This window comes from Vulpes vulpes, chromosome 9, assembly GCF_048418805.1.
Source record: "Vulpes vulpes isolate BD-2025 chromosome 9, VulVul3, whole genome shotgun sequence".
In the NCBI taxonomy this organism is placed as follows: domain Eukaryota; kingdom Metazoa; phylum Chordata; class Mammalia; order Carnivora; family Canidae; genus Vulpes; species Vulpes vulpes.
The window spans coordinates 56,993,597-57,017,008 of NC_132788.1; the positions used below are offsets into that span (position 1 = coordinate 56,993,597).

Below are 23,412 nucleotides of genomic sequence, written 5' to 3' on the forward strand. Positions count from 1 at the left end.
CCCTGCGGGTCTCCCGCCCTCTGTGACGCAGGCGCGGGCGCGGGCGGGGCGGAGTCGAGCCTGCCGGAGCTCCGCCCCCAGCGCAGGCGGCCGAGGCCGGGGGCGTGTCCTGGGCCGGGCTGTGCCCCGCCCCGCCCGGTCGCGGAGCAGTGGCCAGCGCAGGGAGGGCCGGCCCCGGGATGTGAGTGAGGCAGGGGTGGGCGCGCGGGGTGGGGCGCCCGTCCAAGCCCCCGGGGCTCCCAGGGTCCCTGTGGGCGGGAGCACGAGTGCGCGGGCTACCGGGCGGGCCCGCCAGGTGCGAGCCCAGGTACGGCGGGAGAGGGGCCGCTCGAGCCGGGTGAGCCCGGGCCGGCCCCGCGCCCCTTCTCTGCGGCCCGAGGGACCGACCAGTGCGGGCCGCGGGGCTCCGACCTGGGCGAGGGCGCGCGCCGTGCGCGGGTCTGACGTCTGCTCTCCCCCGGGCTCCACCGGCTGTGCGGAGGCCCCCCCGCCCCGCGGTGGCAGCAGCAGGAGCCCCGTTCTGCTCCCGGTGCGGCGGAGGCGGAGGTGTAATGTGGGGTGGGGGGTCAGCTGCGTGGCGGGACTGAGGTGCTCTCCATCCCTGGCGGCGGGTTGGGCCACAGCCTGCGTGAACCCAGACCTGCTGTTTCTGGGAACTGTCACCCCAACCCCCAGCTCTCCGGGATAGGGCGCTTTCTGTGCTCAGCTGTTTGGATGCATTATCTCGCCACAGTCACATATTTTACAGTTAAGGAAACTGAGGCCTAGGGCCGCACAGCTGTTTAGCGTAATTGTTGAAATGTGGAGGTGAGATGCTGAGGCCTTGCAGCCAGACTCACCTGGGTGCACATCGGGCGCCGCACAAATCTGCAGTGTGACCTTGGGCACGCCTTGGTTCCCTCTCCAGGCCTCCGTTGTGATGCTGGTGCTTACCTCCTAGGGCTTGGGTGAGGTTTGGGTTGGATAGTGCAGGGAAAGGGCCAGTGTGCAGTAAGGAGCTGCTCTCATGACTGTCGTTGCTGTTGCTAAGTGGCCCTTTTCCTGGGGCTGACGGAGCTAGAGGTACTGGGTCAGGGCTGCGTGGTCAGGGAGGAGGAGGCTGCTTTCCGCACTGAGACTGCCCCCATGTGTGTGTCTGTCCCTGTGCACACGGAAGGCCACACACAACTCAGCTGTACCAGCATGTGCCGGAGACCCGCTGGCCCATCGTGTATTCACCACGCTACAACATAACCTTCATGGGCCTGGAGAAACTGCACCCCTTTGACGCGGGGAAATGGGGCAAGGTGATCAGCTTCCTAAAAGGTATGGAAGGCCCTGTGAGACCCTACATCTGTTTCTTCCAGCCCACCTCCCCCACCCCAGCCCCCAGTCCCCTCCCTGTGTCTTCCCTAACACAAGCTGCACTGTTCCACCTCCAGGCTCAGCCCTCAGACTGCCTTCCGCTTGTGCTGGCAAAGAGTCTTTTCAACAGACTCTGAGCATGATATGTTGCTCTTAAGTCTTCACTGCTCCCCAGCACTGTGGGCTTGGGTCCAGTCTCTGTCCGTGCAGGCCCAGGAGAAAGGGAGCTGATTAAAGATGGACAGAGGGAAACTGAGGTTTAAAAAAATCCAGTGTCTGTTCCCCATAAGCTCAGAGAGTCCAAGAAGCAGGGTGCCTTTGCCCCAACCGTACTGATTACAGATGGAGCAAGTTGGAGCCCAGAAATGTTAGGGAACATGCTCAAAGTCACACAGCTACTAAGTGGCAGAATGGGGTCTAGAACTCAGAGCTCCAGGCTCCCACCTTTCACAGCTCATTCTGCTGACTAGGGTGGTGCTCTGGAGTGTAGTTTGAGCTTTGGCTCTGGTTTAGGTGGGAAATACAGGAATCACAGTAGGCTAGTGTGAGAATATTTTCCCTACCCACCCCCACCCCGTATTAGGGGTTCTTTAAATTGACAGAAGTAGGGAATGTTACCTAGCATAGGACGAGGCATTGTGGAAATCTTGAAATCACACAATCCCGATCATGCCATGGAGAAAGTTTCATGTTGGGGCTAGCCTGTCTTTAACACTGAGGCCCATCTTCCCCTTTTAACAAATGTAGAGGAAGCAGCAGGCTCTGCACGTTGCAGAAAATAGAATCAAGTTACAGATTAATAACAGTTTGTCTCTATCACATATGTTTTCTATTTTTGGTTAACTTCTATTTATGGCGATTGATACCAATTTTCCATTTACAATAGTGACCAGAATGAGTATTCGAAGAAAACTCTAAGTAGAAAAGAGTACAAATGGTGTGCCAGGATGGTGAGAACCCCGGTGTGCGGACGGGGGTGGGGTGGAGTGGTTAGTGAGACCAGCCTGCTACTCACCTCGAGGTTCTCTTGCCTTCTAGACTATGGTCCTTCATGCTCTGTTTCCAGCAGACCCAGCCTGAGCCACTCCCTCATTGCCCTTTCTTGGGAGCCCAGCAGCTCAGCATAGGGTTTTTTGTCTCCCTCATCTCTGAGCTGACCATCCTCCTGACGTCTCTCCTCTGAGGATGTGGGTGGAAAGGAGGCAGGGGGCACATGGTGAAGGGCCTTCAGTGCTGCCAAGAAAAGAGCTGGCCTTTTGCCTGAAGGCAGTGGGGAGCCATGGAATGTTAGTAAGGGGAAGAAGAGAGAGTAGAGAGTGCCTTCTGTATGTGGAGCTATATGTGGGAAATGTATGGAGCCGGTTGGTTTCTAAGGGTTACACATTAACACTGTTTCCTTAGATTCTGACCTTGTCCTTATGATTTCTCTAGAACCCAGAGCATCATGGGTCTGTTCTAACTGTGCCCTAGAGCACTTCCTGCTCTTGGCTTCAGCATTTTCTTTTGCAAAACAAAGCAAATCTTGTCTGGTGGATGCAACGTTACCCAAACATCAATTATTTGCAAACCGCTTTTGGGACTTTGCCATATTCTCATACCACCTGCTCCATTGTTTACTTCTTCTTCTTCTTCTTTTTTTTAATCAACTTAGCTTCTGCTTTAAAAAAAAAACAAAACCTTAAACTTGTTTTAAAAGGAAACATTATATCATCTAAATGGGAAAATCCAGTTTCATTTGCCATAAATAGAAGGTCATGGTTAAAAAAATAAATGCAGCAAAACTGTAATTTTCAGGCTGCTTACTGTGGCCTGGCAGTCTGTGTGGCTACTGCTTTTTGTGTTAAAAAGGGAGATAAGCGAGGGCTTAGGCAGGCCTTAAAGAGAGGCCATACTCACTGAGCCTCCTATGACATCACCAGAAGGTGGAGGGAGAATCCAGAAGAGCTTTTCTCACTTTATGTTAACGTTATTGATTTCTGTGCCACCTGCCTCTGAAAGCTGTCCAGCCACACCTGAGCTCACCTCTGGGCTGTCAGTGGCTTGGGAAACAAGGATTGCTGGGTACCCAATGTCTGATGCCCTCTGGCCTGAGGGCCGGGCATCACGGGAGGTGACCTGTTAACAGAAGCCAGCAGCTGCCCACCTCCTGACTTGGGGCAGGGTGAGCAGAGGCCAAGTCTACAACCTACTGAAGGAGGTGGTCTGGAGCTGGGTCTGCCTTCAGGTCATCAGGGAGATGGGCTGCCCACTTTGTGGTTTCAGAAGAGAAGCTTCTGTCAGATGGCATGCTGGTGGAGGCACGGGAGGCTTCGGATGAGGACCTGCTGGTGGTGCACACAAGACGCTATCTCAATGAATTGAAGGTACAGGGGTGGGGGCCTGGGGGGCTGCTGACTGGGAGGGGTGGCCAGAGCAGGGGCAGCCCAGCCTGGGGAAGCACAGCCTCCAGGGGCTCCATTCCTGCTCCTCATGTGAGCCTGTGGTCCCCAAGAGAAGGAGAGAGGTGTCATAAAGAGGCAGATACCAGGGATGGGCTAGGCTGCTCCAGGAGGTAGTGAGATCCCTGTCCCTGGGGGTATGAAAGGGGAGGATGCCCATTTGGTGGAGTTTGAACCTTAATAGGGGTTTCTGGCTTCTACATTAGTGCCTTTCAATCTGCGTTCTATGAACAAGCCTCAGAGATCCTTGCTGACGTGATGGGTGAGGGGACCCCCGTCCCTTGTCCCTATCCAACCAAAGCTGTCACATTTAGGTCTATCTTTATATTGGGCTGAAGTTTAAGATTCTAAGAACTGCTACTGCTAAAGATTTGTTGAAAACTGCTGGGCTAGAAACTAGTTTGAAACTTCCTGGGGCCAAGCAGGGACTATAAACAAGTGGTCAGGCAGGTAGGGGTGGTGTATGGGGGCAAATGGGGGAGCTCCTGCCCCTTCCCAAGTGGGTAGCTGCTACTCAGCTCCACTGTGGGCCCAGGGTGGCCTGGGGCCTGGCTTTCTAAGAGAAGTTAGAAATTCAGATTATTAAGCAGTAGTCCCTAGTTTCTTAAAGTGGCGACTCATTTCAAGATTTTTAAATCCCATCTGCAGACCAAGCCAGGCCTATAGGCAGCATGCTCGTGACTTCTTTGTGGCCTATAGGCCACAAAGCTCTCATCAGTGCTTGAGGGTCTGAGACCCCTGTGTGAGGTGCTCCCCTAGAGGGGATGCTAGGCTGGAGGGTTGCATCAGAACCTGGTGCTGCCAGCCTGCCCTGATGGGGACACGGTCAGGGATGCCACAGGTTCTCTGCCAACGGTATGGGAGCCCAGACTCCTGACCCCCAGCTCATCTTAGACCTAGCACCATGGCAGATGCTAGAGGTCACCAAGTGCCTCCCCTCTATAGGTGTAAAAGCCTAGGCCCAGAAAGAGGCCACATCTGCTCCAGGTCACCCAGGAAGTCCAACAACCCTCAGGGAGACCCTAGGTAGGGCATCTAGACAGTCTCCCCGGCTCCTGGTCATGGCTGCTACCCATCCTCCTCCCAGACTCTGGCCCGAGCTGTGAGAATTCTAGATGGAGTTGTGACAGTGTCAGCTCATGAAATATTACCAGGAAGAGGTTGAAACCTGGATCCTGGGAGAGAGAGGTGTGTGAGGCCTTGGCAGGAAGCCCAGTCCTTGGCTGCCCTGGTTTCCTGGGGACCCGGACATGCATGGTCACAGTCCACAGCCCAGGAGCAGGGCCAGGAAGACATGCCTGCCAGAGTCCAGAGGGTGAGGGTGGGGAGCAGGGACAGATGGCAGCGGGTTGGGGCAGGGAGGGACCAGAACAGAGTAGGGCCAGGGTGGACTGAATGTGAATGTGCCAGGGGAAGGCTGGGGGCAGAGGGGATAGGCTCTAGGACCCCACCTGTTTGAGACTTCAGGAGAACTATTCAGGGCTGACTGCATGGCTGGCCTTGGGCCCCTAAAAGCCTAAAGGCAGCTTACTGTGTGATAAATAATAATGATAAAAAGTGTTGACTGGTAGAGACCTAAGTAGAAAAATGAAGTCAAGAGCAGGAGAATTCAGATATGCCGACTGAGAGGACTAAGCAAGATGCTATGATTGGGCTTGTGTATTTGGTTTGGAGCTCCCTGGCAGCAAGAGCATAAGGAGAAACATGATGATTTCCATAGCACCTACTAAGGTGAAGTAGTCAGTCTTTCAGCACATCTGAATCAAATACCGACTGTGTTCTGGGCACAAAATGAAGAGTAAGCAAGTTTCCCTGCTCCCGTGGATTTGCATTTTTATTGTGGGAGACCGAGAAGAGACCGAGAAGAAAGAAGTAAGCACACAAGAGGACTTCACAGAGCACCAAGGGCTACAAAGGAAGGAAAATAGAGGGGTAGCTGGGTGGAGGGCGATGGTTGATGGGGTGGCCTGGGAGGGAATAACATTCCAGAGCCACACGCCAGGAAGGGGAGGGGACTTTGGCTCCTAAAGGGTGAAGGGGAGAAGGGTGCTGGAGGCTGCACAGCACAGGGTCAGGATAGGCTAGCAGCACCTGGCCACCCTGGTCTTGCAAGCTGTGGGAGGAGCTTGCATTTTGTTCCAGGTGCCATGGAGGAGTGATGAGGTGTGATGTGTCCTAGAGCTTCATGCAGGACATGGGCCCATCTGGGTAGTTTTGGCATTTAGGGGCTGCAGCTCAGGAACATCCCCCCTGCCCCTACCACATTCACCTGGAACAGTGCCCTGGAGAGTTCCTGCAGGTTTCTTGGCTCTTCTGTGCATCCTGTGGGATGCCACCCCCTCACCTGCCCCACCTCACTCTGCCCCCCACCTGTGTCCCAGGGCTCATGCCTGGTCCTGTCCTGGTGTGGCCTTCGATGCTTAATATTTTAAGCATGGAAGGAGATGCAGTAGCCTGAGGTTTGCCAAGGTGTTATCCATTCAGGGGAAGAAATGTTTATAGAGCACCTGCTGCGTGCAAGGCCCAGAGTTGGCCCCGTTGAGGGTTGGATTGGGCCAGTGCCAAGTTTTTGCCTTCTGCTAACCCCAGTGACTGTTTGCCTGGGGTGTGGGCTAGTGTGATGCTGATCTGATATCTTGACCTTGAATAGTGCTTGGGATACGTTTATCCAGCAAATATATATATATTTTTTTAATCCAGTGAGTATTTAATGAGCATCATTCTGTGTTCCAGGGAAGATATAACAAAAGAGATAGAGCCCCTCTCCTTAGAGCCCCTGGCATTTAGGTGGGAGAGAGTCAGCCAAAGACATGATAATGAAGTCAATGATATGGTGTGTTCCAAGGCACTCAGTGCTGTGGGCAAAAGTACAGCAGGAAGGAGGGTGGTGGGGACTGCAGTTTGAAATAGGGAGGCTAGGGAGGGGCTTACTGACATGTGATCATGGACTGGGGCGGTGAGGGAGGGAGTCAGCTATGTGGGAATGTGGAGGGAGAGCATTCCAAGTAGAAGGATCAGCAAGTGCAAAGGCCCTGAGGCAAGAGCATGTCCAATAGGTTCTGAAACAGTACTTGCCACTGGCTGGGACGAAATGGGAGGTGGGGGAGACTGGCAAGAGATGGGGTCAGAAAATGATCAGGGGCCAGGCCACACAGGGCCCTTTGTACTGCTGTGGCTTTGCTCTGAGGGCCATGGGAGCCAAGGAGTGTTTTAAGCAGAAGGACATGCAAGAGAAAGAGAACCATGGGTGCCCGAGGCACAGGAAGTCTGGCCACCTCTTGCACTTGGACCTAGTCACTGACCTCACAGCACTGGGAATCCTTTGGGGGAGGGAGACCTTAGCAGCAGAGCAGGGGTGGGAGGGGGCTGAAGTCCCAGTGGCAGAGGGTCTCTGGGAAAATGCCCCCCCTCCAAGCTGCCTCCTATTCTTCTCTCTCTCTCTCCTCTTTTCTTCCCTGAGGGGACTCTTGTCTCCTTTTTTCTGTCATTCATGGTAAAATTCAGATAGCATCACCAGTAACCATTTTAAAGTATAAAATTCAGTGACATTTAGTACATTGACAATGTGGTGTGACCGTCACGTCTCTTTAGTTCCAAAATATTTTCCTGGCTCCAGAAGGAAGCCTTGAGCCCACAAAGCGGTTATTCCCCTTCCCGCCTTCTCCCCTGCGCCTGGTTACCAACCACCAGCCCGTGTTCTAACTCCATGGGCTTGCCTTTTCTGGATGTTTCTTCCTATGCGTGGAATCCTACAATATGTGACCTTCAGTGTGTGGCTTCTTTCCCCAAGCACAAGCGTGCAGTTTTCAAGAATCATCCATCCTGTGGCATGTATCTGCACTTCATTCCTTATTATGGCTGATTAATATTCCGGTGTGTGGAGAGACCACATTTTGTTTATCCATCCATCAGTTAACGGGCATTTAAGTTGCTTCTAGCGTTAAGCTTTTGTGTACAGTGTTGCTATGACTGTGCATGTAGGAGTATCTGCTTAGGTACCTGATTTCATTTATTTTGCTTGTATTCCTTGGACTGGAATTGCTGGTCATAGGGTAACTCTTTGAGGAAACCCCAAAATGATTCCCATAGCAACTGCACATTATATATTCCTAACAACTGTTCAAAAAGGTTCTAATTTCTCTACATTCTCATCTACCCTCGTTTTCTGGTTTGTTTTTGTTTTTGATCATGGCTAACTTAGTGGGTATGAGGTAATATCTCATTGTGGTTCTAACTTGCATTTCCCTAATGGTTCATAGCACTGATCATCTTTCCATCTGTTTATTGGCCATTTTTATATCCTCTTTGAAGAAGTGTCTGCCCAAGTCACTGGCCCACATTAAGAAATTAGATTGTTTATCTTTTTGTTGTGGAGTGTTAAGAGTTCTTTGTGTGTTCTTGATATTATATGATTTGCAAATAACATCTTCTCCCATTCTGTAGATTTTATTCTTGCTCTCTTGATACTGTCCTTGGTTGCACAAAATTTTTAAATTTTGCTAAACTTTAGTTTACCTATTTCATCTTTTGTTACTTGTGCTTTTGGTGTCACATCTAAGAATCCATTGCCAAATCCAAGGTCATGAAGGTTGACTCATATGTTTTCTTCTAAGAGTTTTAGTTTGTGTCTAGGTCTTTGGTCCATTTTGAGTTTCAGTGAATGCATATGTCTATCCTATGCCACTGCCACATTGTTTTGATGACTGAGGCTTTGTAGTAACTTTTGAAATTGGGACTCGCAAGTCCTCAAACTTTGTCCCTGAACAAAACAACTTGAAGTTGTTGGGGTTTTTTTTTGTGTGTGTGTGTGTTTTTTTTTTTTTTTTTGAAGTCCTTTGAGATTCCCTGTGAATTATAGAATCAGGTTCTCTACTTCTGCAAACAAGGCCATTGGGATTTTGATAAGGGTTGTGTTGACTCTGTAGATGAGTTGCGAGAGTATTGTCTTTTTTATAATATTAGGTCTTACAACTCATGAACAGAAGATATTTTTCCATTTATTTAGATATTTAACTTCTTTCAGCAGTATTTTGTAGTTTTCAGGGTGCCACTCTTGCACCTCCTTAAATTTAAAGTTAAATTTATTCCCAAGTATTTTACTGTTTTTGTTCTTGTAAGTGGTAAAATGGTAAAAATACTTAAAAAATATTTTATTTATTAGAGAGAGCATGAGCAGGGGGAGGGGAAGAGGGAGAAGCAGGCTCCCTGCTGAGCAGGGAGTCTGACATGGGGCTTGATCCCAGGACCCTGAAATCATGACCTCAGCCAAAGTCAGAAGCTTAACCAACTGAGCCACCTGGGCCCCCGTAAATAGAATTACTTTTTTTTTTTTTTTAAGATTTTATTTATTTATTTGACAGAGAAAGAGAGAGAGAGCACAAGCAGGGGAGTAGCAGGCAGCGGGAGAAAGAGAAGCAGACTCCCTGCTCAGTGAGGGAGACCAATGCAGGGCTCAATCCCCAGGACCCTGGGATCATGACCTGGGCCAAAGGCAGACACTTAACTGGTGGAGCTACCCAGGTGCCCCTGAAATCTTTTTAAATTTCCTTTTTGGATTATTTGTTACTAAGGTATTGAAATACAACTGATTTTTATGTGTTGATCTTGTATCCTGAAACTTTACTGAACTTAGTTCTTCAGTTTAAGAGGGGTGTGTGTGTGTATTCTTTAGGATCTTCTGTAGCCAGCGTCATGCCACCTGTGAACAGAGATAGTTTTACTTCTTGCTTTCTAATTATTTCTTTTTCTTGCCTTTTTTTTTTTCTAAGTATTTCTTTTTCTTGCCTAATTGCTCTGGCTGGAACTTCCAGTATGAGGTTGAATAAAAGTAGCAAAAACAGGCTTCTCTCTATCTTGTTCATGATCTTAGGCTGAATGTTTTCCATTTTTTAGTACTGAGTATGACATTAGCTATGGGATTGGGTGTATGTGTATATGTGCACGCTTATGTGTATGATAGATGCCGTCTACCAGGTTGAGGGAGTTGCTTTCTATTCCTAGCCTGTTGATTGACTTTATCATAAAGGGTGTTGGATTTTGGCAGAGGCTTCTTCTTCATCAACTGAAATGATCAAATGAATTTTTTCCCTTCTCTCCTTTTGCTCCCACTTCCACTGGGACTCTGAAGGGTTGCAGCTGTCTCTTCCCTGAGAGCAATTCTTTTTCTTTCTTTTTTTTTTTAAGATTTTTATTTATTCACGAGACATACAGAGAGAGGCAAAGACATAGACAGAGGGAGAAGCAGGCTCCGCCATGCAGGGAGCCCTATGCAGGACTCCATCCCAGGACTCCAGGATCATGCCCTGGGCAAAGGCAGACACTCAACCACTAAGCCACCCAAGTGCCCCTTGTTTTGGATTTCTGAGGGTCTACCTGAGGAAATCAGGCAGCTGGAGAATAGAGCCTTCTAGAGCTGAGAGTATGGGGTATGTGTGGATCCCAGAGGTATCTCCAATTTCATGTGTCCTACTATCTGTGAGATCCCCAAAAGGCTGAATTGGACATGGAGGCCCTGACACCTGGCCAGGCCCTGAGATAGGGAAGCTCACAGGCCATGCCCTTTGGTGGGCAATGGACATTAGGCTTGGGCAAACCTCCCTTGTTCATGTCATTCATTCATTCATACATTCATTCATTCATTCATTCAGCACTGTGGGGGTCAAGTTCTGTAGAGCAGCGGTTCTGAAACTTGCTTAAGCAGAGCCTGCTAGGAATGGAGGTGCAAGGGATTCCTTGAGGGCAAGCTTCGCTATGAAACGTATAAGAGAGGATGGGAGGTGGAGAGAAGCTGGGCACACAGGAGGGAGAAATAGAGGTATGGCCTCGCTGGATCACAGAAGAAGCTCTGGGCTGTCTCAGGAGCAGGGCCAGGCTGTCACAGCCCCTTATCAGCCAGTCACTCTTTTGGGCTCTACTGGGGGGCACAGGTGAGGTGGCCTCCTCTGAGGAGTATGCAGGTAGAGGTCTGGGCAAGAATAGACAGCATGTACTGTAAGCACCTACTGTGTGCCAGGCGTCACTCCTGGCCTTGTCTATATGGCAGGAATGAGCATGTGCCTACCCTCCTGGCCCTTGACATCCTTCTGGAAGGGACAGATAGCAACAGAGACATATGTCAGGTAGAGACAGGTGCTGTGCAGAAAGATGAGGCAAGGGTGGGGGTGGGGGTGGGAGGGGGGTGCCCAGTGGGGGTACTTCAGATGGGGAGATGAGGATAGGAGGATAGGCCTGGTGGATGGGTCTAAGTCCTCATTTTAGGACTGATGGGGAGGGGCTCCTATTTCATGGATGTGGAGTCAGGAGGGAAGTAAAGGGCCATGCCCAAATTCACCAGCAGTGGCAGAGACCTGAGTTGGACCAGTCTGATTCTGAGGAGGACTGCTGAGCCCTGTCCCCGCCCCGCTTCCATCTAGCCCATCTCTCAATGCCCTTGCCTGGGGCCAGGCTCTCAGAGGGCCTGACCTGCTGGCAGAACTGGGTGCTTTCATCTCCACCTGCTACGCGCACGTCCCAGATAAAGTATCTGCCCTCCCTCTGTCATGCTCCCACACGGCCCCATCCTCCCGGGCCTGGTCACCAGCCTGCCCCACCCCCTCATTTATTTTTCACCCTGGCCACTCGTAGTTTTTCTAGAGCAGCACTATCCAGAACTTTCTGCCATGATGGAAATGTTCTAGAAGGGCTCTGTCCAGGAGCTGTTAGCCACATTTGGCTACTGAGCACTTGAACTATGGCTAGTGAGACCGAGAAACAAAATTCTATTTTTTTAAATTGAAGTATGGTTGTTTTTTTTTAATCAAAGTCACAAAATTCTAATTAAAATTTTTTAAATTAATTTAAAAGTGAACCCAAATAGCCATGTGTGGCTGATGGCCACTGGATTGGGCAGCACAAGTCTAGATCATCAGTAGGCAGTGTCACTGCCTTGTGCAGAAACCACCGCTGGGCCCGGGAGAAGGCTGACACGTCTAGCACCCTCTTTCACGGCCGAAAGTGGAGATGCGTTGGCAGACGTGCACCTTCTCCCAAGGGACCTGGTCCCCTTGGCTAAATCCCAGATGTGCTTCTGGTGACTTTATGCCTGGCTCATGTAAAATTCATTTTCTAGCCTACGAGGTTCCCCGTGGGTCCCACATGACTGTAGCTTTTCAAAGATCAGTACGTGTTATGTAAAAAGTAAAGCAGGCTGCTGGAGGTTTGTGGCCAGGAAGTTTGGGAAACGGGGCGAAACGAAGTTAAACAGGATTCTTCACTGTGAAATTTAGAGCCTTTAACACACCAGAGGGTGTTGTGAATTTCCAGGAGGCGGACAACATAAGACATGTTTCCCAGACTTGTTTGACGTGGAACCCTTTCCTGATGGAGAGCTGAGCTAGACAGTCATTGTGGAACGTACTTTAAAAAATGCCCTTTTCATGGTTTTGCATCTATTTTGGACGAGGCAGGATAAGGTTTCATTTCCTTTCCATCCTTATTCCCTACTAGTTTGCTGAGGCGGAGAGAGAGGCAGGGACCTAGTGTGTTCCCTCAGTGACTCATTTAGTTTTATAGTTTTAATTCATAGCCAACGGTGGCTCCATGCCTCCCATGTGCCAGGCCTATGCTGGGCTGTGGGACTGGTGTGCTGAACGCATAGAGCTGGCCACCTTCCACTCCTTGGGTCTCTCCCCCATCACATATGTGCACGCGCACACATACGCCAATGCACACAGACATGGGCAGGTCTTGGAGCTTTCCAACCTTCCTGCTCTCAGCCCTAGCACCCCCACCTCCTCCCAGGTCCTGTGGGGCCTCCATGTTGTACAACCAGAGGGCTGGGGCTTGAGGAAGGCTGGCTGGGTACCTCTTTTCAGCCTGCAGGTGGCAGAGGTTCCATGGGCCCTGCTCACCAGCTCCTTCACTTGAGTGAGGTAGCCAAGGGAGCTTCCCCAGCCTTCAACTGTCCTCAGCCTTGGTGGCCTGGAAGGGGTGGCCACACAGGTGGTCAGTGCAGTTCAAGGCAGCATGGGTGCCCAGCATACCCGGACCCTGACAATGTCTTCCCTTTTGGCTGGGGTGGCTGCAGTGGCCCCTACAAGGTTGACATGGGTCCTGTCCCAGCCATGAGTAGTGCTCTCTGGCTAGGAAGCCTGCCAGGACTTTCTCAGGTGTGTGCCCTTTGTCTGTCTCACTCCATCCTTGGCCCTTCCCTCTCCCTCTCTGCTGACTCCTTTCCCTCGTGCAAACCTCTCCTGCCCTAAATCTCCTCTCCCGGTGGGGGAACCCAGTAGCAGTGGTCCCTGTCCTCAACACCTCTCTCTCTCTTTTAAAAAATATTTTATTTATTTGTTCATAAGAGACACAGAGAGAGGCAGAGACACAGGCAGAGGGAGAAGCAGGCACCATGGAGGGAACCTGATGTGGGACTTGATCCCTGGACTCCAGGATCATGCCCTGGGCCGAAGGCAGATGCTCAACTGCTGAGCCACCCAGGCGTCCCAGCACCTCTCCTTGCTTATTCCTTCCTGAAACTTCTCTCTGCCTGGCCACCTGAATGCCCTACCTCTGCCCTGCCCTAACCTGTCCCAGAACAGCCCTCAGTTGTCCCAGTGAGCTACACTTCTGGGCCTTACCCTTTAGGGGTGGAGTGTTGTGGTTCCAACCTTGCATCCTTGACCCCTCTGTCTGCCTATCCCTCTCGTATTGTCTGTTAACTGTTCCCCTCTCACCTCTCTGGGGCCCTCATCATCTCTGGCTTCCCCCTGCCCCCTGGGGGGCGGTGGCTGCTTCTATTGGAGTTCTCCTACATGGTCCTCCTGGTGTGGCCAGAACAGCTTGGGAAAGCATTGTCTGATGGCTCTCTGCTGCTCTGGCGAGGCTGTCTGAGAACAGTCTCTGGCAGCCCAGGCCCTACGTGACAGGCACGGTCCTGTCCCAGCCGCACCCAACTTCTCGGGAACTTGGACTTACTTTCTGTCTGCTAGCAGGTGTCTTTCCTTTCACCTTGACCCTGATATCTGGGCAACTTTGTTTCACTTTCAAGGTCACTGCCTCCAAAATGCCTCTCTGCTCCCACCCAGACACAGACCGTGCTCTCCATCGAAGGCTTTGTCGCATTTAAGCGCCTCTTCACTAGTCTCCACCTTGGCACCTGCTGCCTAGCAGACACTCAGTAAATGTTTGCAGAGGGCCCTGGGCCCCGCTGAGGTCCTGCCTGGGGTGAGAGCAGATGACGCAGATGCAGGTACATCCCCAGCCAGGCAGGAGATGGTTCAGGATCTGGGTGCATGGACGTTTGCCCAGGGGCCTGGGCAGGGTCATAGGGAAGGCTGTGTCCTGATCTGGGAGCAAATGCCTTTTGGGTACCCTGGACCCCCCGACTCAGCAGCCGAGATGAGGGCCTGATCCCCCTTTGGAGGGAGATCTGATTCCTGGTGCATGAAGAGGTCACGCTGTGCCAGGAGAGCAGGAGACCTGGGCTTCTAGTGCCGACGCTGCCAGTGACTCACTGTGTGACCTTGGCAAGAAAGATCTTCCCAGGTCAGGGCCTCAGTGTCCCCTCCTTTTGTACAGTGGGCAGGCTGGGCCAGTGCTGGGTCTGCAACCCCTGTGACTTGCAGCTCTTGTTGTGGGCACAGGAGGGCAGCCAAGAGCTGTGGAGCACAGAGGAAGGGACCGACAGTTTTAGGGAAACTGCTCTTTTCTGAGCCCAAAGCTGGGTGGGGGGCTCTCATTTCTGACCAGTTTGACAGTCTGCCAGACTGGAAGTTCCAGGGCACCTTGAAACCGGCACTCCAAGGAATCGGATTTCCCAGCTGCAGCCTCTGAGCTCTGCCAGCAGTGGGAGGCCAATGGCCTGCGTCTCTCCCTCCGCAGTGGTCCTTCGCTGTTGCGACCATCACAGAGATCCCCCCTGTCATCTTCCTCCCGAACTTCCTTGTGCAGAGGAAGGTGCTGAAACCCCTTCGGACCCAAACAGGAGGAACCATCATGGTAGGTGGGGAGGCTGGCAGAAGGACCTGCTGGGCTTGGGACCCCCACACCTCTGGGCTTCCCTGCCCACCCCGCCCCCAGCTCTCCATCTGGAATATGCTCCTCCCTCTTGGTAATTGCATAAAATCCTAAATAGTCCCCCAGGCACAGCAACAATGACTTTTTCTCCCAAAGCCTCTCCCACGTGCTCTGCTGCCTTGGGGACACTGAATTCCTTGTTCCGGGGGGGGGGGGGGGGGGGGGGGGGGGGGGGGCTCCTATTGGAGTTACCGTATTTGCTGGTATATAAAGACATGTTCCTATGCCCCAGAGAGTATATAATCAAACTGGCACCAATATACTCAACTCAAGGTGGAAAAGCAAACCCCCATGACTTCAGTGATGGGTCATGCTCTGCTCACCTGGCATCATGGGTATGGCAGTAAAGAGCACTTGCAGCAAAATGAGGTTTCACATTCCCTATGTAGTTGTCTGTAAAACACAGAGAGAGAGGCAGAGACACAGGCAGAGGGAGAAGCAAGTTCCCTATGGGGAGCCCAATGTGGGACTCCATCCCTGGACCCCGGGATCATGCCCTGGGCCAAAGGCAGACGCTCAACCACTGAGCCACCCAGGCATCCCAATATTTCAGCTTTAAATGTAGGATGATCTAATCCAGGGCTGGATCAAGACCTGTTGATCCTGATAGTTTTCTTTCTAGCTTTGCAAATTTGTACCTTTTTGTTTATTTCTTGAGGTATTACTGCCCACCCCCAAATGATGATTTCTTACAGGATTTTGGTATTCAGGCTGCCGTATTTCCATGGGAAAAAAAAGTCTATTTTCCCTTTGAAGGCCCTGTTAAGATCATTGTCAGCTCACATGTGATCATAACCACTTTGATTTCTTCCAGTTTCTTTGCATAATTGCAAAGGGGCTGATGTACTGCACATCTCATATGCCAGCCGACCCGTACTTACTTCCAAGCCTGAGTCTGAGCTTGCTGGAGGGTGGGTACCGCCTGAACCCTACCTTATAGGTCAGCCCTACGTCCCACTGACTGGACCTAGTGTCTATGGAATGAAGGAGCGAATCCGTGAATGAGTGAGTGAGGGAAATAGTTGCCTGTGCCTCTCACCCTGTGCTTGTCTCCAAAGGCAGGGAAGCTGGCCATGGAGCGAGGCTGGGCCATCAATGTGGGTGAGTGCCCTGGCCAGCCTGGCCTGCTGGGTCCTGGGGGCTGGGAGGGCCACACAGCTGCTCTGTGAGGCAAGGCTCTGGTGCCTCCAGAGCCACCCCGAACCTTCTTATTAAGTGGGATGGGGGACAGTATGCAGCCATCTGGTGTCTGGGAGGGATCAACCAGTGCCTCCATCTGGTGTGGAATCCTTCTCTAAAGGAGTTCCCCCAGCTCTGCCTTTGCATACTTCCAGTGACAAGGAGCTCACTCCTCTGCAAAAGCCTGCATCATCGCCTGGGCAGACCTGAATGGGGCTCAAACCTGCAGCATTTCAGTCTTTTCTGAAAAACTCCCATCAGCCTCCTGGGGCCCAGGACCACCTGCAGGGGTTTAGTCACATGATGGGCAGACAGGCCTGGGTCAATACCATGTCCTCCTCGGGGACCTGAAGGCTGAGAGTCTGCGGTTCCCCAGACTCCCCTGCAAGCCTGGCTCATGGGATGGCGACATACATCTTCCTTGTCCCTTATCTGTCCCTCACTGAGGTGCAGCACTTCACAGTTAGCACACCTCTTTGCTGTCTGGCCTCTCATCTGAGCTGGGCATCATTGTTGTTGGTCCCACTGTACTGACGAGGACACAGCTATGGGGAACAGCCTGGTGGCTTGCTCAGAGTCTGGAGCAGAGGACCCCTACTTTGCCTGTGAGCTCTGCAAGGCCAGGGGCTGGGGATTTTCCAGGTTGGCATCACCAGGTACCCAGCCTTAGGTCTGGGATAACTGTGATGTTATGATAGACTGCTGAACAGATGAATGAAAGAGGCACACTCTGCACGTCTACAGCAGGGTCCTCACGAAGACCCAGGGAAGCCCTTCTCCCGTGGAAGGTGTTGTGACCTGACAGTTAAGAGCCCAGGCCCAGATCCAGCCTGGGTTTGAATCTTGGCTCTGCCATTAGTGAGCTGTGTGATCCCAGGCGAGGTGCTGAGTTTCTGTGTGCCTCAGTTTCTTCATCTGTAAAATGGAGATGATGGTACTAGTGCCCCCACTTGGAGCTGTAGGGAGGTTTCTGTGAGTTCTGTGCCCAGTCTGGGAGTTCACAGTTGGCTGTTATCTCATTATTAAGATCTGTTGACAACCTGTTGGTGTGAAAAGAGGCGAGTCCTTTGTAGCCATGGGTCCTGGATTTGAACTGCTGGGTGGGACCGTTGTTGGGCTCAGTTTCAGAGGCCCCTGAAACTCAAGTTCTTTTTTAGGGGTTGCAGGGCAATGGGCTCTCAGGGTGGGGGAGAAGCAGGGGCCGGATCCCGGTGTCCAGGGCCTCCCCATTGCCATGAGTGCCCATGACCAACAGAAGGTGCCCCTCCTGGCCATCACTTTCTACCACCTGCAGAATGTGGGTGATCCCAGGGTAAACGGGCCCCCATAGCTCCACCACCCCTTCCAGGCATGGGAAGTCACATAGAGGTGGCCTGGCCCTACAGAGGCAAGGAACAACTTTTTGCCTTGGGCCCCTGGGGGTTGTGACGGGTAGTGGGGGGGGGGGGGTGACTTGTCAGGACCACCCTGAGAGGTTTCGTGCTCTGGGCAGGGATAGCCTTGATGACAAAGCTGTCTTCATGACTCAGGGTTCTCAGTTCATTTTGCCAACCTGGAGTTCCCGGAGCCTGTCTGAGCAGGACTGGGATACGGGCAGGATGTAGGGGCAGGGGAGTGCCTGGCCCTGACCACACCGCGTCTTCCCTCCTGCAGGTGGAGGCTTCCACCACTGCTCCAGTGACCGGGGCGGGGGCTTCTGCGCCTATGCGGACATCACACTGGCCATCAAGGTGCGCCCGAGAGCACGTGGGGACTCGTCTCCAGGAGCCCTCCCGGGGGTCCCCCCGCCACCCCCAGTTTGGTGTTCTCCTCCACATGACAGAGAAGGGAACTGAGTCCCCGGAGGGGAGGAAGCCTGCAGGTTGCCCAGGCAGTCACTTGCTCATCTGCATGGCCTGTTCTGCAGGGAGATCGCACAGCCTCCAACAATGGCAGGGACAGGAGACAGCAGCCTATTTGTCAACAATATAGGGAGCACACTGCACCCCCAGAGTGAGGAGCAGGTAGAAATAATGATGGGGATTGCAATGGCTGGTTCCGGCAGGCTCAGCCCTGCCCCAGCCTGCACTGGCCATGGCGCACCTCATTTATGCCTCACCTGTGCAGATGAGGAGACCCAGGCCCAGAGAAGTGAGGGACAGGGCTCACACTGTCCCTGCTTACACCTCTGTGGGGTTGCAGAGCTCCCCTTAACCACCCTGTGCCTGGCCTGGTTCTGGCGTCAGGAATGGCCTGGTGTGGTCTCTGTTCTCACAGGGCACACAGACTAATAGGGGCGGGGGGACAGGTCAGCAGACCCTGGCCATTCAGAGAGAGGGATACATGGGAGACCTTCCAAGAGGGTGGGGAAGGGGAAGGAAGACTTCCTGGAGAAGGCGGCATGAGAACTTCGCCTTGCAGGATAAGGCAGAGAACGCAGGATGAAGTTCCAGGCCCAGCCTTGAGGGAAGGTTTCCCCCTTCCAACCCCTATATATTTCCTGAGGAATCCTGGGCTGTCCCTGAGGGCTAGCCTGACTGCCCTGCTCCTGACCTCCAGCCCTCTAGATCACAGCACATGCTTCCTCCTCCAGGGAGCCTTCCCTGACCCCTCACACATGCTTCTCTCAAGCCACACAGTCCTCCTGGGCGTGTGAGGTCTTTGCCTGGTGGCCTGATTGTCCACAAGTATGTGCGGCCTCTCGCCTGGCCCCTCACCAACTAGGAATACCCGGGGCTGTGTCCTCTGGCTCTGTGGGTTCTCACTGCCCCCCTCTCTTCCCCTGGCAGTTTTTGTTCGAGCGAGTGGAGGGCATCTCCAGAGCCACCATCGTTGATCTTGATGCCCATCAGGTGAGTACCCTGTGGGGCTGCAGTCTCCTGGCCCTGCCTCCTCGGGCCCCCATGACAGTCAGCTGTCACATGACTGCTCATCGTGGGGCTCCCTTCCCCCTGGGAACATTGCCAAGCCCCAGGCCGAGTCTCTGCCACCCCCACCCTGATCTGCCTTTCTCCTCGCTGCCCATCTTCTGAGCCTCAGGCTGGAAGCAGAGGGTCCGTCTGTCCCTTTGCCCCACTCAGGCCACCCAGCACGCTGGCTTCTCCTTGCTTCTGTCAAACCCAAGGGTCCTTCCTCCCTTCTGACCGCCCAACACACCAGGCCGAAGGCTCTTCCTGAAGCTGGGTCTGCTGATGCCATGCTCTCTAAAGCCTGCTGTGGCTTCCCAGGGCTTCCTAGTCAGTTTGAGGTGCTACCCCCTGTGGAGAGCTGAGGACCACTGTGGCCCTGGCCCTCAGACAAATGCTTACACACCTGTCTTTAGGGTTGCTTGGGCCTGAGGCTACTACCCGAGAACTCATGGCCTGAGGGTGAAGCAGCAGATGGCAGGGCTTCCTTCTCAGGACTCCAAATTGAGGGTTGGCTCCTCTGGCCAGACAGGACAGGACATTAAATGGGCACTTGGAGATGCCTCCCTCACCCCTGCTATTGTGCCCTTGTGCTGGCGGGTGCCCCACTGTGGAGCCCGTGACGCTGAGCTTCAGAACCTAGTCACACCTGCACAATCCTTTCCAGTTTACCTTTCACGTCCCCGACCCTAGCTGATCCTACCGCAGACTATAGAGAGTGTGGCAGGGCTAGAATTCCTTTCTCATCCCATGGAGAAAAACTCAGAGGGCTGGGGCTTGCTCCAGGTCACACTAGAAGACCACGGGGCTGGGATTTGAGGTTGAATTCCAGCTCTGCCACTTAACAGCCAAGAGACCCCTGCCTCCAAGGGCCAGCTGAGCTGCCCAGGCACATGGGCCATTTCCGGGGGGGAGGGGCGATGTGTGTGTGGGGGGTGTCCCTTCCTTGTCGAGGGCACCTGCCTGCAAGCAGCTTTCATGTCCTCCCCACAGGGCAATGGACATGAACGGGACTTCATGGGTGACAAGCGTGTGTACATCATGGATGTCTACAACCGGCACATCTACCCTGGGGACCGCTTTGCCAAGCGTAAGCTGCCCCCTATCCTTCAGTGTTAAATGTACTCCTGCTTGGATGGAGCACTCTCTCTGGGGTGTTCCCTACGTGCTGGGCTCTGCAGAAGGCACTTCATTTATTCTCAGCATCCCTGCAAGGCAGGGATTGTTTCCATTTTACAGACATGCAGACTGAGAATTAAGTCGCTTGCCCCATTCAAGACCCCATAAACCTTTCCAATATTATATTAGGCATTTGTCTGGTAGAAAACAGGGAATGACCAAAAAAGAAACAGCAGGAAAAATTTGATAAATAGAATATAAAATAAGATGGCATAAACCAGGTCAAATATAAAAATTGTTAAAATAAATGGAGTGGGTGAAACTGATCAATCAAAATGCAGAGACTCCTAGATGGGCCACAGCAACCTGCCCGCTTTTGCAAATAAATAGGGGACATTTGTGCGGTGCATCTGTTGAGGGTAACTCCGCCCCAGATGTGGCCCAGGGGCACGATTTCTGAACTGAGTCTTTCCAAGGTGTTGGAGATTTGGGCCTGTTGGGCACAGCAGGGTGGCCGCATTTCTGGGCAGAGGCTCCAGGAGGCGATGAAATCAGATTATCACCCACAAGGGCTCTAAATCCTCAGGGCAAAGTGTTTTATCTGCAGCCCCTTCCCTCCTTTGGGCCCTCTTGGCAGTTCTTAGCGCTCTTTGGCTTCATTTTGGCTTGCATGAGGCAGAGCAGTGCTGGAGTCAGACCCTTTCCAATCCTGCCTGAGGTCCCAGGCAACCCTGACCCTCCTGAGCCTGTTTGCCTTCTTTGCACATGAGGGCTGTCCCTGTCTCCCCCACAGAGGCCATCAGGCGGAAGGTGGAGCTGGAGTGGGGTACGGAGGATGATGAGTACCTGGATAAAGTGGAGCGGAACCTGCAAAAGGCCCTCCAAGAGCACCTGCCCGACGTCGTGGTGTACAACGCGGGTACCGACATCCTCGAGGGTGACCGCCTTGGGGGGCTGTCCATCAGCCCACAGGTGCGCCCCGACCACGGGGGGGGGTGCGGGGTCTCCCCTCGGGTGGCAGCAGGAAGGCGGGCAGCACTGGTGCTTCTCCTGATGCCAGGGAGGGGCCGGATGGGGAGGGCTTCCCGAAGCCACAGGGACCCAGGCCCACCTGAGCCGACCCCCACCCTCCCTCTGCAGGGCATCGTGAAGCGGGACGAACTGGTGTTTCGGGTGGTCCGGGGCCGCCAGGTGCCCATCCTCATGGTGACCTCAGGCGGCTACCAGAAGCGCACGGCCCGCATCATTGCCGACTCCATCCTTAATCTGTACAGCGTCGGGCTCATCGGGTCTGAGTCCCCCAGCCTCTCGGCACAGAACTCAGACACGCCCCTGCTGCCACCCGAGGTGCCCTGACCGTGCTGCCCTCCTGCTCTTCCGTGGCTCCCCGCCTGCCTCAGCCCTGCCCGCCCCTCAGTGCTTCTCCTTTTCTAACCACGGGGGTGGTGGGGGTGGCTGTCAGGAGGTGCCGAGGGGCAGGGGCCGGTCCCTCACTGGGCTGGCCTTGGGGGCAGCCCCCCGCTCCCCCATTGGGTGTCAGGGGTCTCCGGGCCCCTCAGTGGCTGGGGGCTGAAGGCAGGGCCCGAGTCCCAGCCGACTCACGTGGGGTTGCGGGTCCAACCAGGCCCTGCAGAAAGGTGGGCAGTTTCCCAAGGTCGGAGAATGGGAGGTGAGGCTTTGGGGGCCCAACTCACAGGATCTGCTTCACCCTGTCTTCCTCACCTCAGGGAGGGCACAGGCAGCCATGGGCATCCGTGTGGGTGGGCCTGGGGGCCAGGTGCCACAGCTCGGCCTCCTGGGGGTGGTGGGCTCTGGACTCCCAGCCGACAGGCAAGAGCCCTGGTTCTGGACGTGACGGGTGGTCCAGAACGGCATGCGAGTTGGTTTTCCCATCTGGTATTCCCCTTCAGTGAAGCAAGGGCTGGACCTGCTTTCCCAGGGCTCCTCGGTGGTGATAAGAGCAGGAGAGGGCCCGAGGAGCCCCAAATCCATGTTCCAGCCATGGTCTTGCCTGTTTGGGGAGAGTAACAGGTTTTGGGGGAAGAACGCTTGGCTCAGTGAGGGGCCTCAGCACTGGAGGCTTGAGGGGGCTGCTGACCCTGGTGGGGAGGGGCGGAGGAAGGTGAAGCCCAGAAGGGGACCCTGGAGATGGGGACAGGTGGCCAAGCTGAGTCCTGTGGGACCTGAGGCCCCAAGTATGGTAGCCGGGCTGGCGTTCCTGGAGGTAGTTCAGAGCTCGCCATCCTGGCCTATAGGTTGTATGGGTAAGACCTGGGGCAGGGGCTTGGGGGGTGGGGGGTGGGGTGGAACAGGGTGTGGCTACAGCCTCCACTGTCCTCACCCAAAGTTCCCAGGTCCTGACTATGCTTGTGTCTGAGTTCCCAAGGGGGCCCTGACCTCGTCCTCAGCTCTAATCTGAAGGGAACACTCAGGGCCACCCAGGAACCTGGGTGGGGTGAGCATCCACGCATCCACCCCTTTACCTGAGTGTGTTCTTAGCGATCATGGGTGGGGGGTGTGAGGAGGGAAAGCGAGCCAGCTGAGGCATATCCCTGTCCCCGAGCAACCCCACCATGGGGCTCATGTTCACTACCATCTGGGGGTAATCTCACATCCTCCCATGTACTCCCTTGGTGCTCCCGCTCCTGGGGGACAGGAGGAAGGGTTTCAAAATCATGAACTATCAAAAAGACTGACCTCCTGGACTAGACCTCGAGGCACTAACCACGCACTTGGACTCCGCCCCCCGCCCCCCGCCCCGCCTGGCCTGACTGAAGGTACCTAACATCCCCTCACGTCCACCTGGGGCCTGCGACATGTGGGGGCAGGCAGTGGGCTCGCTTCATCACTGTTGAGCTGCTGTTTGTAGAGAACCATAAAGGCTCTTCTTGATTGGACTGGCTGCTGTGTGTTCTTGAGATGAAACATTCTTACCTCCTAAGGATTAGAGGAAAGAAGGGTTTCAGATTCACATAGCAGAGGCTGGACATCAACAGCTGCCCCATAAATGCTAGTATTTTATCCCATTCTCAGAGTCCAGTGAAGTAGGTCATTGTTCCCATTTTACAGATGAGGCATTTGAAACTCAGCAAGGAATTTGCCCCAGGCCGCACATGTGCTAGAACCAGGCTTGAGCCTAGCTCTGCCAGATGCCAAACTACGTGTTCTCAGATGCCTCAAATCTGGCAGGGGGTGAAGAAAGGAGGTGGGACCTGGGAATGTGTGGAGAGGGGAGGCAGCTGGGGGGCCCTGGCAGGGCAGCAGGTGAGGTGTGGGGGCAGTCTCCCAGCCCTGGGCTGTGGTTGGAGCATGGGGATGGGACACAGGGCTGGTCTGGGGCAAAAGGGTCCAGGCAGGTGGAGAGCCGAGCCTGTCCTCAGCCTGCAGAGTGACCAGGG

At 53.7% G+C, this 23,412-nt stretch overlaps 1 protein-coding gene across 2 annotated transcripts; it reads left to right on the plus strand.

The window, feature by feature from the left end:
• Positions 1-68: 68 nt before the first annotated feature.
• HDAC11 (histone deacetylase 11) lies at positions 69-22,911 on the plus strand. 2 transcript variants are annotated; one of them, XM_025991557.2, is made up of 10 exons: positions 69-181; positions 1,157-1,305; positions 3,607-3,707; positions 14,637-14,753; positions 15,890-15,932; positions 17,664-17,740; positions 18,779-18,841; positions 19,889-19,985; positions 20,808-20,986; positions 21,155-22,911. In XM_025991557.2, coding segments are annotated over exons 1-10 (1,044 nt in total). In that variant the 5' UTR covers positions 69-179; the 3' UTR covers positions 21,371-22,911. The 2 variants fall into 2 exon arrangements, with proteins under 2 accessions (XP_025847342.1, XP_025847343.1); XM_025991558.2 differs by lacking the exons at positions 3,607-3,707; positions 15,890-15,932.
• The last annotated feature ends 501 nt before the right edge of the window (positions 22,912-23,412 follow it).